Source organism: Elaeis guineensis, chromosome 8 (genome assembly GCF_000442705.2).
Source record: "Elaeis guineensis isolate ETL-2024a chromosome 8, EG11, whole genome shotgun sequence".
NCBI classification, from domain to species: Eukaryota; Viridiplantae; Streptophyta; class Magnoliopsida; order Arecales; family Arecaceae; genus Elaeis; species Elaeis guineensis.
This window is the reverse complement of record NC_026000.2, coordinates 3,111,633-3,126,436: the sequence shown is the minus strand read 5'-3', so window position 1 is coordinate 3,126,436 and position 14,804 is coordinate 3,111,633. Positions and strand designations below refer to the sequence as shown.

General features: G+C 38.7%; 1 protein-coding gene across 1 annotated transcript; it reads right to left on the bottom strand.

Moving 5' to 3' along the window:
• Nucleotides 1-12,015: 12,015 nt before the first annotated feature.
• On the bottom strand, nucleotides 12,016-13,333 carry LOC140859696 (tetraspanin-15-like). Its single transcript, XM_073261964.1, has 2 exons — nucleotides 12,791-13,333; nucleotides 12,016-12,339 (listed from the first exon to the last, which is right to left on the bottom strand). The coding sequence occupies exons 1-2, from the start codon at nucleotides 13,331-13,333 to the stop codon at nucleotides 12,016-12,018; spliced, it is 867 nt and encodes a 288-aa protein (XP_073118065.1).
• Nucleotides 13,334-14,804: the final 1,471 nt, after the last annotated feature.

Sequence of the window (14,804 nt, the reverse complement as noted above, 5' to 3'; positions counted from 1 at the left end):
ACGTAAGATTATAGAATAATCTTTCAATATGTCACGTGTCAAGTTTGGAAGCCTCTATGATGTTTATTTTTTTTTACCACAGTGTATTATTTTCTCTTTTTTTTTCTTCGAACGTCTCTCGAGTCACCTCATCGTTTCCTTGATTTCTCCATTTTTCCTCTATTTTTCTATTCTCATGAGTCCTAATCAATTGGGAGACTTCAAGCGGCCAGAGCGGACGTGGGACGAGCAGACCCCTAGTGGACCGCCATCCGAAAGACTGACGCCGCCACCTTATGGACCCTCCTTGTCGGTGAATCCGTTGAATGGAACCCCAATGCGGAGGATGCGGACGGCCAGATAGCCTTACACTTCACGACCGAGCTAGGTTTGGAGGAGTGAATCCAAGTGCTGGTGGTGTCGGAGTGGACATGGGGCATGCGGGCGAAGAGGGTATGGTCGCAGGCATGGGTGTGATTGGGATAGAGCGTTGATTTTTCATCGCACAGTTTTATTGATTTTTCATGTATGAATTATAAAGTAAAAAAAAATATATTTTTGAAGCTCCGGTCTCTTCACATAAATCACAAAGCAATAGAAAAAAAAAATTCAGATCATACATGCTTTGCATGTGAGGCAACAAGGAGTAAAAGAAAAAAGTAAAAAAATATTTTGATGTTAGACGGATGGACTCTTTGTGGATCATCACCTGGAAGACCGACGTCGTCACCTCATGGATCTTCCTTGCCGACAAGTTCATTGAATGGGACCTCGACATGGTGGACGCGGATGGTAGGATAGCCTTACACTTTGCAGTCGGGCTGGGTTCAGAGGAGTGCATTTAGATGCTGGCGGCACCGGAGCGGATGTGGGGCAGTTGAAGAGGGTATGGCCACAAGTGCAGGTGTGACGGAGGCAGAGCGTTGATTTTTCATTGTACAGCTCCATTGATTTTTTACGCACGAATCATAAAGTAAAAGAAAAAAAAATAATTTGAAGCTCTGACCTCTTCACACGCACCACAAAGCAATAGAAAAAAATTTCAGGTCACACGTATTGTGCAAGTGAGGCAGCATAGAGTAAAAAAAAAGAAAAAAATATTTTTGAAGCCTCGACCTCTTCACACGAATCACAAAGCAATAGAAAAAATTTCAGTTCCCACACACCATGTAAAATTAATAGGCCCGGGCATCATCTGACCACTATACTAGTTATTATATTATTAAAATATAATTAGATATAATAATATTTATTAATAATATAATATTATTATATTATAATAATATAATATAATCTATTATATTATAATTTATTATTAAATTAAATTATAATTCATTATATTATATTACATCTTAAATATAATAATATTATATTATAGCATATATTATATTATATTACATTATATGATAATAATATTATATAATAAAATAATACTTTAAAATATAATAATATTTATGTTGTAGACATATAATATAATCTATTATAATATTATATTAATATAATATAACATAATAATATTTTAGTAATAATATAATGTAATATATTATATTATAATCTATTATTACATTAGATTATAACTAATATATTATATTAAATTATATATTATATTATATTATTATATGATATTATATGATAATAATATTATATAGTATAATAATATTTTAATATATAATAATATAATATAATATATTATATTATATTATTCTCTACTATACAATATTATACAATATTTTTTATTATCATTTTATCATATCAAAAATATTTTTTTATTTTAGTTACCAAACATATAATAAAGTTTCAAAGTACTTTATAAATATGATTAGGAAACAGCAAATAGCTTTTTGTAAAAATTCTTCTTCCAAAAGCTCTACTTCTCAAAAGTTTTATTTTCAAAAGCTTTAAAAGCTCTATTGTTAATAGCAATCTTAAATATGACCTTAGATTGGGATAGATATTTGATGTTGCTTAGCTTTTTTTTTCTTCAATTTTTAGTAACGAAAATATCATTTTCTCTATAAAACAAAGAAAGAACACTATTATTACTTTTTGATGCCTTATATGGCTTTCTATGAATATATATGATGTCCTAAATGACATATATGATTTTTTATATTTTTATGACATTCTAAACAATATATATGACTTACTGATATTTTGTATGACTTTTTGTAAACATATATGACATCTTGAACAATATATATGACTTCTTGTAAATATATATGATATCCTGAATAATATATATGACTTCCTAACATCTTATATAACTTTTTATAAATATATATGATATCCTAAACAATATATATGACTTTTTAATACCGTATATGACTTTCTAACATCGTATATCACTTTCTATCGATATTATATAATATATATAATGTCTAAATAATATATATAATTTTTTGATGTCTTATATGACTTTCTGTTGATTCTAATAACCAATAAAAACTCATATAAAATAAGATTTTGAAGCATGTAGAGATGATCATTGAGGCCTATGCAAATTAGATGTTGGTACCAGCTTTTTCCCATCCTCAGTGAGCAAACACAGGTAGATCTATGTCTCGCAAATTGATTTCGGACCCTCTGAGTATGAAAACACACCTAAAATTTAACTTGAACAAGGGTGAGCATCTCAATCAAATAGAATCAGAGAAAACTTGCAGCAGAGTAGCAAGACGCCCCATCTGACATCAGCAGTACGGTCCAGTGGGCTTTAAAATATTGGATATCATTTATTATTCGAAGCAATAATTATGTGGCCAGCTTATTTGTGCGATGCAAATTCGAAAATTCCAATATACCATCCATTATTTTCTTCTCGGCCTTGGTAATACTAAAGAAAAGCAGCTGAAGGGGAAAAAATTATAGATGAAAACATAAGCATTCTTCTTTACCAAAAAAAAAAAAAAACATAAGCATTCTTATTCACCATCTCCTGATCCATATCTATAATAACATTAAGTTGGTACAGCACAAGTACGTAATTTTACTATCTTAGTTGCCGTTTCCACCACCACCAGACCCATATCCATGACCTTCGCCATAGCCTCCACCAGACCCCGAGTTCCCACCCGAACCTGCATAAGAACTGGCACCCGAACCTGCGGACGAACTGGCTCCAGATCCCGAGCCGGACCCTGCAGAAGAGCTGGCACCCGAGCCTGCAGAAGAACTAGCTCCAGAACCAGATCCCGAGCCAGAGCCGGAACCGGAGCCGGAGCCGGAGCCGGAACCGGAACCACCACCTCCTACGCCAACACCAAGTCCAAGGCCAAGTCCCAGGCCTAAGTCAAGGTCCATCCTGGAGACCCGGCTCTCTGCAACGAAAGCAAAGGAAGAGATAATAAGAACAGCAAGGACTAGAGGCTTCAAGCAACCCATTCTGATCCTTGTTATTGTGTAGTCTCTCTTTCGCATTTGTAAGTATATATAGATGAAAAAGGCTTCTCGATGGTCCCATAAGTTGACCAAATGTTTTCGAAGAAGAGGATAGCTAGAGGAATATAGCTATTATCCCGTCACGAATAGGATATATATCTACACCTTTACTGGCTATGGAATGGAATAGGACAGTGGCACGTGGGTGGTGTGAAGGGTGGGAGAGCATGGGAAGAGGGTGGGAATTACCCGGAGAACACCTTATTGTGCGGCTTTGGCGGCGGCGGTGGTTTGAGATGCGTTTCCCTTGGACGGTGGACGGCACTCTGTTTTTTTACTGCCTGCACGTGGGCCCCGTTGAAGGTACCGCCATCCGGGGGCTGGTGGGATGGGACCTAACCGTGGGAGCGTCGCAACCCAGGGAGGGTACCAGGAACTAACAAACCCCGCGTACGTTGCATAGTTGCCACGAGGAGCTATGCAGATCGATGTTAAATCTTTCTACATATTTCAGTAGAGATTGAAGTGCATTGAAAAGTGGAATTCTACGTATTTCTACTTCATGATGGACCTATATATGTTATGACCATATATACCATTGAACGATGAGAAATGAACATGTGGTGAGCCAAGAAGGTTGTCTAACAGTCATCATCCTCCTATTAAAGCCCCAGCTTCTCAACCATGCAAGGCGCGATGTCAAGGAAAAAAGCATTGCTTCAATAAAAATGTTGTACGCAATGGAAAATTTGTCTAGGATGATGTACATATAGAGCTAACATGGAGCACCGTTCACGACCATGAACCTGTTATTGGATGCTTGCTGTTTCCTAAATATTACAAAAAAAAAAAAAGTAAATTAATAAAAAGTTTCGAAAGCAAATAAGAGGAGATGTTTGAGATGGAACGGGACATGCATGTGAAGATCTTGCTCTAAGAATTAATTTCGACCTCTTGTGTTGATCTACGGCAAGATCATCTTCAAGGTACAATAAAATTAATTTTAAAAATATATAAAAAAGTCTCACACTTATACCGCACCATCGTACAATCTATTCAAGTTTCCTTGCACATTGGACTATAACCTACTATAGCTCGTGGCCTTCTCTTTCTTCTTAGAAAGAGCCAGCCAGAAATCGAAATAATAAAAGAATTCGAAATGGGACTGGTTCCCTTGCTAAGCCAACCGCTAAGACACTTCAAAGGATCTCTTTTGAAGCCTCGCCATCTACCTGGTTCTTGGTCGCAAGCCTGCTTCCGACTCTAGTTGTGATTAGCTTATTGACTGAATTAGAATATTGAACACAGCGTGCAGTTTAGAGCATTCGCTGAACAGAAATATGTTACTTAATATCCAACAATCTTCAAACAAATGCATTTATTTTCATCATTTTCTTCTATTGCATATTTTTTGGCGTATTCTTGAACTTTCCTTGTTGCTTCCTTTGTTCCCATTTTTTTAGTCCTTCCTTTTTTTTTTTTCCTTTCTTTTTGAGATACGTGAGAGCATACTACTCAAAAGAAAGAATACTCATGTAACCCCCTCCCCCTGAAAAAAAGGAGGGAAGAATCCTTCTGGGAAGTTATGGGCACTTGCCTCTTGGATGTGGTACATCATCGGTCCCACCATAATGGGCATCCCCATGCTATCTGATAAATGGACATTTTCTGATAGAATATGTAATAGTAGTGAAACATACAACAATAGTATGAGAAACTATATAAAACAACGGAGCAATACAACTTTTTCTCACAAACCCTCTCTTTTTTTATATATTCTGGATACCACTTCACCACACCATACATTCTACAACAACCACCTATTTATAGGTATAAGAAATGACCTTTTGACTCCCCTAATAAATTTATCATTTAGACTTCCCATGTGACTCTTGGCTTTTCCATGTGACTCTTGGTTTTTTCCACTTCAATTAAGTTTACAAAATGACCTTTCGATTTCTTCAAATACATTTAATATTTGCTTTTTCCAACACCCTCCTTAAACTTAATTGTTCTTTCTTCATCATGCCAAGAGAACTTTTAAACTTGGTGAAGAGCTCTGCTCCTAATGGTTTAGTGAATATGTCGGCAACTTGATCTTGTGTCTTCACATACAGTAGCTCTACTTCTTTGTTCTTCACATGTTCCCGGATTGAATGAAAATGCACATCAATATGCTTGCTTCTTTGATGATACACCGGGTTTTTTCCTAGTGCAATAGTCGACTTGCTATCAATGCTTATCTTGGTAGGTTCCTTTTGCTCAAAATGAACTTCCTTCAGCAAGCTTCTTAGCCATATAGCATGTGATACACATGCGGATGCAGCAACATATTCGGCTTCACATGTAGAAAGAGTAACAATAGGTTGCTTCTTTGACATCCATGAAAAAGCTGCATCTCCCATAAAAAATACAAATCCGGAAGTACTCTTCCGATCATCTATGTCTCCAGCCCAATCACTATCCGAATAGCCCACAAGTTTCAAGTTACTATGATAAGAATAAAATAGTCCATCAGTAATAGTACCTTGGATGTAACGAAGAATTCTCTTTGCTGCCTTCCAGTGCATTAAGTTGGGCTTCTCTATGAATCTGCTGACTAGGCCGACTGCATATAGAATATCCGGCCTAGTACATATCATGTACTTCAGACATCCTACCAAGCTTCTATAGAGAGTAGGGTCCACAATCTCTCCTTTATCTTCTTTTGACAGCTTTGCTCCACAATCAACAGGGGTGCTTATAGGGTTACAATCTTTCATCTTGAATTTCTTCAAGATTTCTTTGGCATAACCTTCTTGAGATAAGAAAATTTCTTTTTGATACTGTTTGACCTCCAAACCCAGAAAATATGTCATTAACCCCATGTCTGTCATCTCAAACTCTTTCATCATGGCATGCTTGAACTCCTCAAACATTTATGGATTATTTTCTGTAAAAATAAGATCATCCACATACAAACATAAAAGTAGAATGTTAGAATTTTTCTCCTTTACATACACAGCATGCTCATAGGGACATTGCTTGAAGCCATTTGCTTTGAAGTAGCCATCAATTCTTGAGTTCCATGCTCTTAGAGCTTGTTTTAAACCATAAAGTGCCTTCCTTAGCTTTAAAACCTTCTCTTCATGTCCCTTCTTCACATACCCTTTGGGTTGTTCAACATATACTTCTTCTTCTAGAAAGCCATTTAGAAATGCCGACTTCATATCTAACTGGTAGATATTCCAATTACTCTGTGCAGCCAAAGAAATCACCAGACGAATGGTCTCCATGTGTGCTACGGGAGCAAATACCTCCTCGTAGTCAATTCTGGCTTGCTGCTTGTAGCCTTTAGCTACTAATCGAGCCTTATATTTCTCCACCTTTCCTTCTGCATTCTTCTTTACCTTATATACCCATTTCACTCCGATGGGTTCATGACCTTCTGGAAGAGTAATAAGTTTCCATGTGTTATTCTTCTGGATTGCCTTTATCTCTTCATTCATGGCCATCCTCCAGTTTTCATTCTTCACTGCTTCTTCAAAAGAGATTACATCCTCATTAGCATATAAACAAATGAGATTAAGGAGACTCGTCACCTCATAGAGATCTTGAATGCTTCTTGTCTTTCTGGATTCTTCATTTGAAGATGGAGATCTCGTGCTAGGTGATGAAGGTGATGTGGGATCTTCAACTTGAGCCTTCACTTGTTCTTCTTCTTCTTGCACCTCTATCATGTTGGTGCCCCAATTCCAGATTCTTTCTTCATTGAATTTCACATCACGGCTTATGAGGATCTTCTTCGCCTTTAGATCATAAAGTTTGTATGCCTTGGATCTCTGATCATATCCTATAAAGATGCAAGGATAACTCTTATCATCAAGCTTGCTTCTCCTTTGATCTGGGATGTGTGCATAGGCAATGCAACCAAATATTCTCAGATGAGATACATCTGGCCTATATCCATTCCATGCTTCTTGAGGGGTCCTTCCTTCAAGATTCTTTGTTGGGCAGCGGTTGAGAATGTATACCGCATAATTCACAGCTTCCGTCCAAAACTCTTTTGGCATTTCTTTCGTCTTCAACATGCTTCTCACCATGTCAAGAATGGTCTAATTCTTCCTTTCTGCTATGCCGTTTTACTGGAGTGAGTATGGTGCAGTCATAGTCCTCCAAATACCTTGAGATTTGCAGAACTCCTCAAATGCCTTCGAGGTGAACTCTCCTCCTCGATCTGATCTCGAAGCTTTGATTTTGCACCCGGTTTGGTTCTCCACAAGAGCTTTGAACCTTTTGAATGTCTCCAGGGCCTCACGTTTCTCCTTCAAGAGGTACACCCAAGTTTTTCTGCTAAAATCATCAATAAATGTTAGAAAATAATGACGACCTCCAAATGAGGCCGGTGTGATGGGACCACAAATATCCGTATGGATGAGTTGCAAAGGCCTTCGGGCTTGATGAAATGACTCTTTTGGGAAGCTAGCTCTTGAGTATTTTCCAATAATACATCCTTCACATATTCCTTTAGGGGTATCCTCAATGAGAGGTAATCCCTTCACCATCGCCTTCGAAGATAAGAGTTTCAAGGAACCAAAGTTCACGTGCCTGAACCTCAAATGCCATAGCCATGTGCCATCCTTCATGCATGCACTCAAGCACTTTGTCATAACATTCTTGATGTTCAATATAAACATTCGGTTCTTGGTCATAGGTACTTTTGCAATCAGCTGATCATGTTTTCTTAAGTAAAGATATCTACCTTCCATAACAACATCAAATTTTTTTTCTAATAATTAACCAAGACTTAAGATATTTGTTTTCATATTAGGCACATAGTAAACATTAGAAATGAACTGTTGAGAACCATTCTTGAGTTGAATTAGGATTTTACCTATCCCCTTCACTTGAACTTTTGAGGTATCACCGAAACAAACATTGCCTTCCACTGTCTCATCTAACTCTTTGAACATATGTTTGTACCCACACATATGATTGCTTGCGCCGGTATCCAAGTACCAAATATTTTCATGGGAAGCTTCTTCTCCCTTCTTTGCTAGTAGCAAGATACCATCTTCTCCTTCCTCCTTCTTTGCATAGTTGACCTTTTCATGCACTTGATTATTCTTATCATGGTAACATTCTGAAAAGTAATGACCATATTTACCACAAGTATAACATTTAATTTTACTTTTGTCATACCTTCGTCCTCCTCTTGAGAAACTTCGTTGCCTTCTTTCGCCAGAGGGACCTTGTGTGCTTTCTTCATTAGGTAAGACTCTTGTGTCTCCTCTTCCTCTGTCATGTCCAAAAGAACCTCGTCCTCGTCCACGGCCTCGTCCATGATCGTATCTATGGGTATAACTATGACCGTGATTTATTTGACTGCTTTCGCTAGTTGGGCCATCCTTCTTCTCATTGATGGTGAGCTTGCACTTCAAGGCTTGCTCCAAGGGTTCTTCTTTCCGCATCAAGATCCTCTGTTCATGGACTTGTAGAGAACCCATGAGTTCATCAACTGTCATAGTGTCCACATCTTTGGACTCTTCAATTGCAGCCACAACATAGTCAAACTTCTGATCTAAGGATCTTAAGATCTTCTCCACCACACGCTTGTCCTCTACATTCTCACCATTTCTTTTCATTTGGTTTACATTAGAAAGAACCTTTGTGAAGTAATCCGAGATGGATTCTCCTTCCTTCATCTTCAAAGTCTCGAACTCGCCTCTCAACATTTGGAGGTCCACCTTCTTCACTTTCTCAACGCCTTTATGAGCGTTCTCGAGGATCTCCCAAGCTTGCTTCGAGTTGGTGACACAAGCAACCTTCTCGAATCCGGCTTCATCTAGCCCTTGATAGATGAAATAAAGAACCTTCTTATCCTTTTTTCTTTGATCGACAAGTGTTGTTCTTTGTGCTGCCGTTTGTGCGCGGTCATCTTGGGGTTCTTCATATCCCTTTTCAACAACCTCCCAAATATCTTGAGAGCCTAGCAATGCCTTCATCTGGATGCTCCAATTCTCATAATTGGTGGTGGTGAGTCGTGGAATGAAAAATTGCATGCTGTTGGATATATTTCCAACCTCCGGGCTCTGATACCACTTTGATGGAATATGTAATAGTAGTGGAACATACAACAATAGTATGAGAAACTATATAAAACAATGGAGCAATACAACTTTTTCTCACAAACCCTCTCTTTTTTTATATATTCTGGATACCACTTCACCACACCATACATTCTACAACAACCACCTATTTATAGGTATAAGAAATGACCTTTTGAATCCCCTAATAAATTTATCATTTAGACTTCCCATGTGACTCTTGGCTTTTCCATGTGACTCTTGATTTTTTCCACCTTAATTAAGTTTACAAAATGACCTTTCGATTTCTTCAAATATATTTAATATTTACTTTTTCCAATATTTTTCATGTTGAACCATGCATGTAAGGCGTTGTCTAATGAACTTTTTGACTACACTGCCCAAATTGTTGAATAAATTCTTTTATTTGAAGTTTGGGAGTTCAAAATCAAGACACTGTAGTCCATCTTTTTCCTGCAACCACAATCTAACATACAAAATAACACTCGAGAGCAGCTGCTGCCAGGGGAAGTTGGTGAGCAGGATCGGTCCTGATATTTTTTAGGTCTGGGGCCTGTCTGTACCCAGGGCCTCATCACTGTACCCAGGGCCTCACCACTGTCAGGAAGAACTGCTAAATTTTCAGAAATCATGAGTCCCGACTGGTACAGGCAGGTGCCTGATAAAAAAAAAAAAATAGGGGCCTGGGGCGGTCGTCCGCTTTGACCCGCCCCAGGGCCGGCAGTGTTGGTGAGACGACAGCTATTTAGAGGCTCCAAAAGGGAGTTGAAGCATGGGACTGGAGGTGATTCGAGGTGAGAGAGGATTATGAAAAATCTTGGCTGACGTAGATGCAAATCGCGTAAACAAGACCGCATTTGTTCTTTAGTGGAGCAATTCGTTTCGCCATTGGCTTGAGGCGTTCCATGTCGTGGTTGCGCGCAGTACCGACTGGAACGATGATTTGTTTGTTACTTGAACGTGGTTTTCATTCACGGGAGAGTAGGTTGCATGATCTTTAGAAAAGAGTCGGTCGCTGGTTGGCGAAGATGACTTTGTTGAATAAAACAAGCTGGCAGGAAACAATCACCTTCGATGGTGACAATGGCTACCACATCTTTAATCCCAGGAATCAACATGCTCCTAAAGAAATTTGTAGCAAAAGTTCACCGTGTGAAGTTTGCTGAACTGCACCATCTCCAAGAAATCTGATCCTTAGCATGGTCAGGATTGAGTGGGATAATCATGCTAAGAAGATTTGCAATATCAGTTATGAGAATTGGTCAATATTTCGTCTGAAATTCAGATCCCATCCAAAAGTAGGGCTCCATAGATCAGCAAGAGAGCAGGATTAAGGTTACGGATTAATTGCAGGGCAGGCAAGATTAAGAGAGGGTTCCACACCATCTATCTTCCCAAAATCTAAACAGGTTACCATTGACAACACTGAAGGAACCTCCAGAAAGGAAAATCTCCTTGGCTCGAGCACTCCATTCCGGGAGAACCAAGCTGACAGTGGTGTAGACCGGCTACGGGTCAAGCAGCCTACCCTGGCTCACTCAAGCCCGAAACCTTTTGGGTGGAGTTAGGTCAAGATGCTAGGCTCAATAGATCACGCCAGCTCTAGAGAATTGTTTGTTTAACAAACGGTTGGACTCGTGCTTGAAGATAAGCTCAGCTCGAGCCCAGTCCGGCCCAGCCCTTTTTAACGTTCTTGTGTTTGTTTATGTTTGATGTCTTTATAGATTTAATTGACAATTATTGTTGATATCTTAAATTAATGAAATAATAGACATATTGCAGATCGCTAGTAATATTTAACTATTCATATTCAATATTTTAAATTATTTTAAACTATTTTTAGTATTTTATTATAAATAAAAAGAAGCCTACGAAGCCTTAGACTTGGATCGAAGCCTGAAGTACAGATAAGAACAGGGCTTGCAGCTGGAATCTAGACCAAGATTAGGACTAAATAAATTATGTTGACCTTTAGGCAAAGCAGAGCTCAACCTGACCCATGAATAGGTCTATTATATATCGAGCTAGATTTGTTGGTGATTGCGGCTCTAGGATTTGGTTGGTTGTTTAAATGATGGAATTAATTATGCTTGAAGCGTTCTTGAAAAGAAAAAAAAAAAAAAAACAAATGCTTAATGTGAGGATTTTAGCCAGATGTACATGTTTAAGGAGTGGTATATCTCAGTTAGCACAGCTATTTGTGAGGTGGTTATGAATTTGAACATCAATAAAGGTGCTCTCTCCAAGTGCTTGATTCATGAGATCATTCTAATTTGGTGGTGCTCCAACTGTCATTCTCTAGAGAAAGAAGATCTAAGGAACAAAATTTGAAATTTTTAGTCACTTTGTGATCATGGAAGTCCTGTTTTCCATTTTCATTAATAATTCATTGTTAAACAAATTACTACTACTTAACAAAGGAACAAAAGTTGAAAATAAAAGGACATACCTCGTTACCAAAAAAAAAAAGAAAGAGATACATACCTAAATCTTGCATCAACATGAACTAAAAAGGCTTTCTAGAAAACTCAACTAAACAGAAAATCTACAGCTCCAAGTATTGTTCTTCACGCTACTTGTGCCTCTCCGCGGTCATGATGATGATAAAACGAACCGAATGAACTGCCACCAGTAGCACTGACATTACAATGAGAAATGCACCAGTGTTCCTCCATCTAGATGTTATGGCCTTCAAGAATCCCATTTTGCATGAGTAGCAATCGTAACAGAGTTCATTAAATTCATTGCTCCATATGTGGCAATCCTCAAAGGAAGGAAACACTGATGGATCTGCTATCGACCTGCTTTCTCTTCCATCCTTGCTCCCAGCCGCATTCCAATAAGTGGCATTGACGTACACCATTCCACAGATGTCCGGTGGTTTACAACAACCAGCCTTATCATCATCACAAAAGAATCATCATCAATAAAATTTAAGACTTGCATTAATATATATTTTACGTATCAACTTTGCATATATATATATATAGACGACAGATACTCTACAATCAAACGCTTAAAATTTTCATTTAAAATCAATTGCGTATTCTACCAAAAAAAAAAAAAAAAGCAATTGTAGAATAACCAACGTTAAAAGTATACCATGCGATCTGGCTGCGCGCAGTAATTTCCTACATACATTTGCAAAGGATTTGGTGCGTGAAAGGTGGTGATGATCTAAAGGCCAATGATATTGGTATCAATCTATCTCGCTCCCTCTAAACTATTCATTCACAATGTACAAGTTAAACATTCTAGCTACCATCGTAATCTTTATGCATGTTAACTGTCATACAAATAATTAGGGAACTATATATATATATATATATATCTCCCATCTTAATTACCTCAATGTCAGAGAGCTTTGCCATGCTGAAGTCGTAGGAGGTGAGCTGGATGGTCCTGTAGGTCAGTTCGGCGCATATCCCGTTGCCATACAGGCATGCCTTGATGTTGTTCCAGATATCGCCTGTGGCCACCCTCTCCCTCAGCCACATTGGCGACGCCGGCACTCCGCGGGCCTCCATCTTGTACGTGCCCACCAGCGACAGCCCCACGGTGAGCATCACCACCAGCGCGATGCTAAGAATCGAGTTCCCGGGTATCAGCACCCGTCGCCCGTAGTACACCACCACGTTGCTGATGACGAACAGGAACAGTAGAGCGATCCCGATCCCTATCCGCATCGCCGGCATCCGCAGGAGATCCTCGCATTCGTACTCCCGGGTGGCCAGGAGCCAGATGCCGAAGCCGAGGACCGGGAGGGAGAGGAAGTAGGCCAAGATGGCAAGGAGACCAAGGATTCTCTTCATCTTGTCGGAGGGGGTGCAATGGTGAGGGTTCGACGGTGAGGGGAGGGCTTCTTTGGGTGCAGGAGCCTCGGAGGCCATCTTAGGAGCGAAGGCAGCAGCAAGTGAGCGAGTGAAGTTGGAGGAGGGAGGTTTGTTACGCCAATGGATATTGTTGGATTTGAGAAAGAGTCAAGATATATTCGGATGGGAGGGCATTGGGATCGGATCGGATGGCGGAGTTGGTAACTGATTGTATTGGTCGTACGCGTGTCTATGGCTGTGGATAGAAGGCGGCATCACCTCCGGTTTTGTTTCTTGGCAAGCCACGCTCGTCCCGCCACTCGCTCACCAACCGTCAATCTGATGGATGGCCCTGATCATTACGATCGACGTGAATGGGAGACGAAACTTACGATGGATCGCATATATATATGGAGCTCAACAGGCCGGACTTGATCAACCTATACTCTGACCGGCAATTTAGCCTACACGTGGCCTGCAGATTTGAGCTTAAAAGCTTGAGAAACCCATCTGCTATTTATGCTTGTGATTAGACTTTGATCAAATCTGGTTCATATTTTAATATCTGATCCTCCAGTCCGGATATGCGTAAATTTGACCAGACCAGTATGAAATAGGTGAAGGAAAGCATGAATGGCAGAAAATTTAATGGTGTTGCTCTCACTTTTGAATAGTGCATTGCTTAACTTTGATGGTTCAGTGATAGCTTCATCTGTTGATGGCTATGCTATTTGTGATCATTTTGGTGTTGCATTGTACTTCGGCCTCTTCTACTGAATTAGTGGGAGCATGGGAAGGATTGAACAATGTTGTATTGAAATTTCAAGCTGCCCATGTATGGATTGAAGGCTCTACTATTATTATTCAGTGGATACAAAAACCAGAAAATTTTAATTTTTTGCCTCATGTATTACTAGATATTGTACATCTTAAGAGAGCTTATTGGACTTTTAAAGTTTCACCTCTCTATTGAGAAGAAATCATATTGCCGATTGGTTAGCATCCACAACGATTCATGGTGATATGCAATGAGAGTTTGGTGATGGTCTTCCTTTTAATCCTGCAAGACTTTTACCGGCAAATGCTTATGGGCTCGACTTTTTTAGACTGCAAACTTTTACATAACCTTTTTTTTTTTTTTTTCGTTTTGATTTTTATCTTCAGCCTTATATGTATCAAAAAAAAAAAGGTGCAGTTCTTTTGTTTCTCGTTTTTTTAAAAAAAACTTAAATCCAAAAAAAAAAAAAAATTGTGTCTTTTGAAAGCTTGTGTGCGCGTTTGAGAAGGAAGAGATATACATTAGTTCCTTCCAACACAAATAATGATAAGGTCAAAAACTTTTGAACCTAGTTCGGCTATGGTTTGACAAGATAAGGAATTGAATTGCAATTTTGCTCTTTTATTTCTCAACTTGAATTACAATCCACAATTGATAAACTTTCAATCAAACTTGGATTGTCCCAGTTGACTTGCACTCTTAGATGTCTAATATCAAGCAATGAATCAGAGCTGGTAAAAGGATTAAAAAGACAAAAGATATAGAGATGAT

What these genes read in the sequence shown, in the direction of transcription:
- LOC140859696 (XM_073261964.1), bottom strand. Translation starts at nt 13,333, where the DNA reads ATGGCCTCCGAGGCTCCTGCACCCAAAGAAGCCCTCCCCTCACCGTCG. An exon ending in CAAAGCTCTCTGACATTGAG is followed by an intron (nt 12,340 to 12,790) that starts GTAATTAAGATG and finishes GATGATGATAAG; the next exon opens with GCTGGTTGTTGTAAACCACC.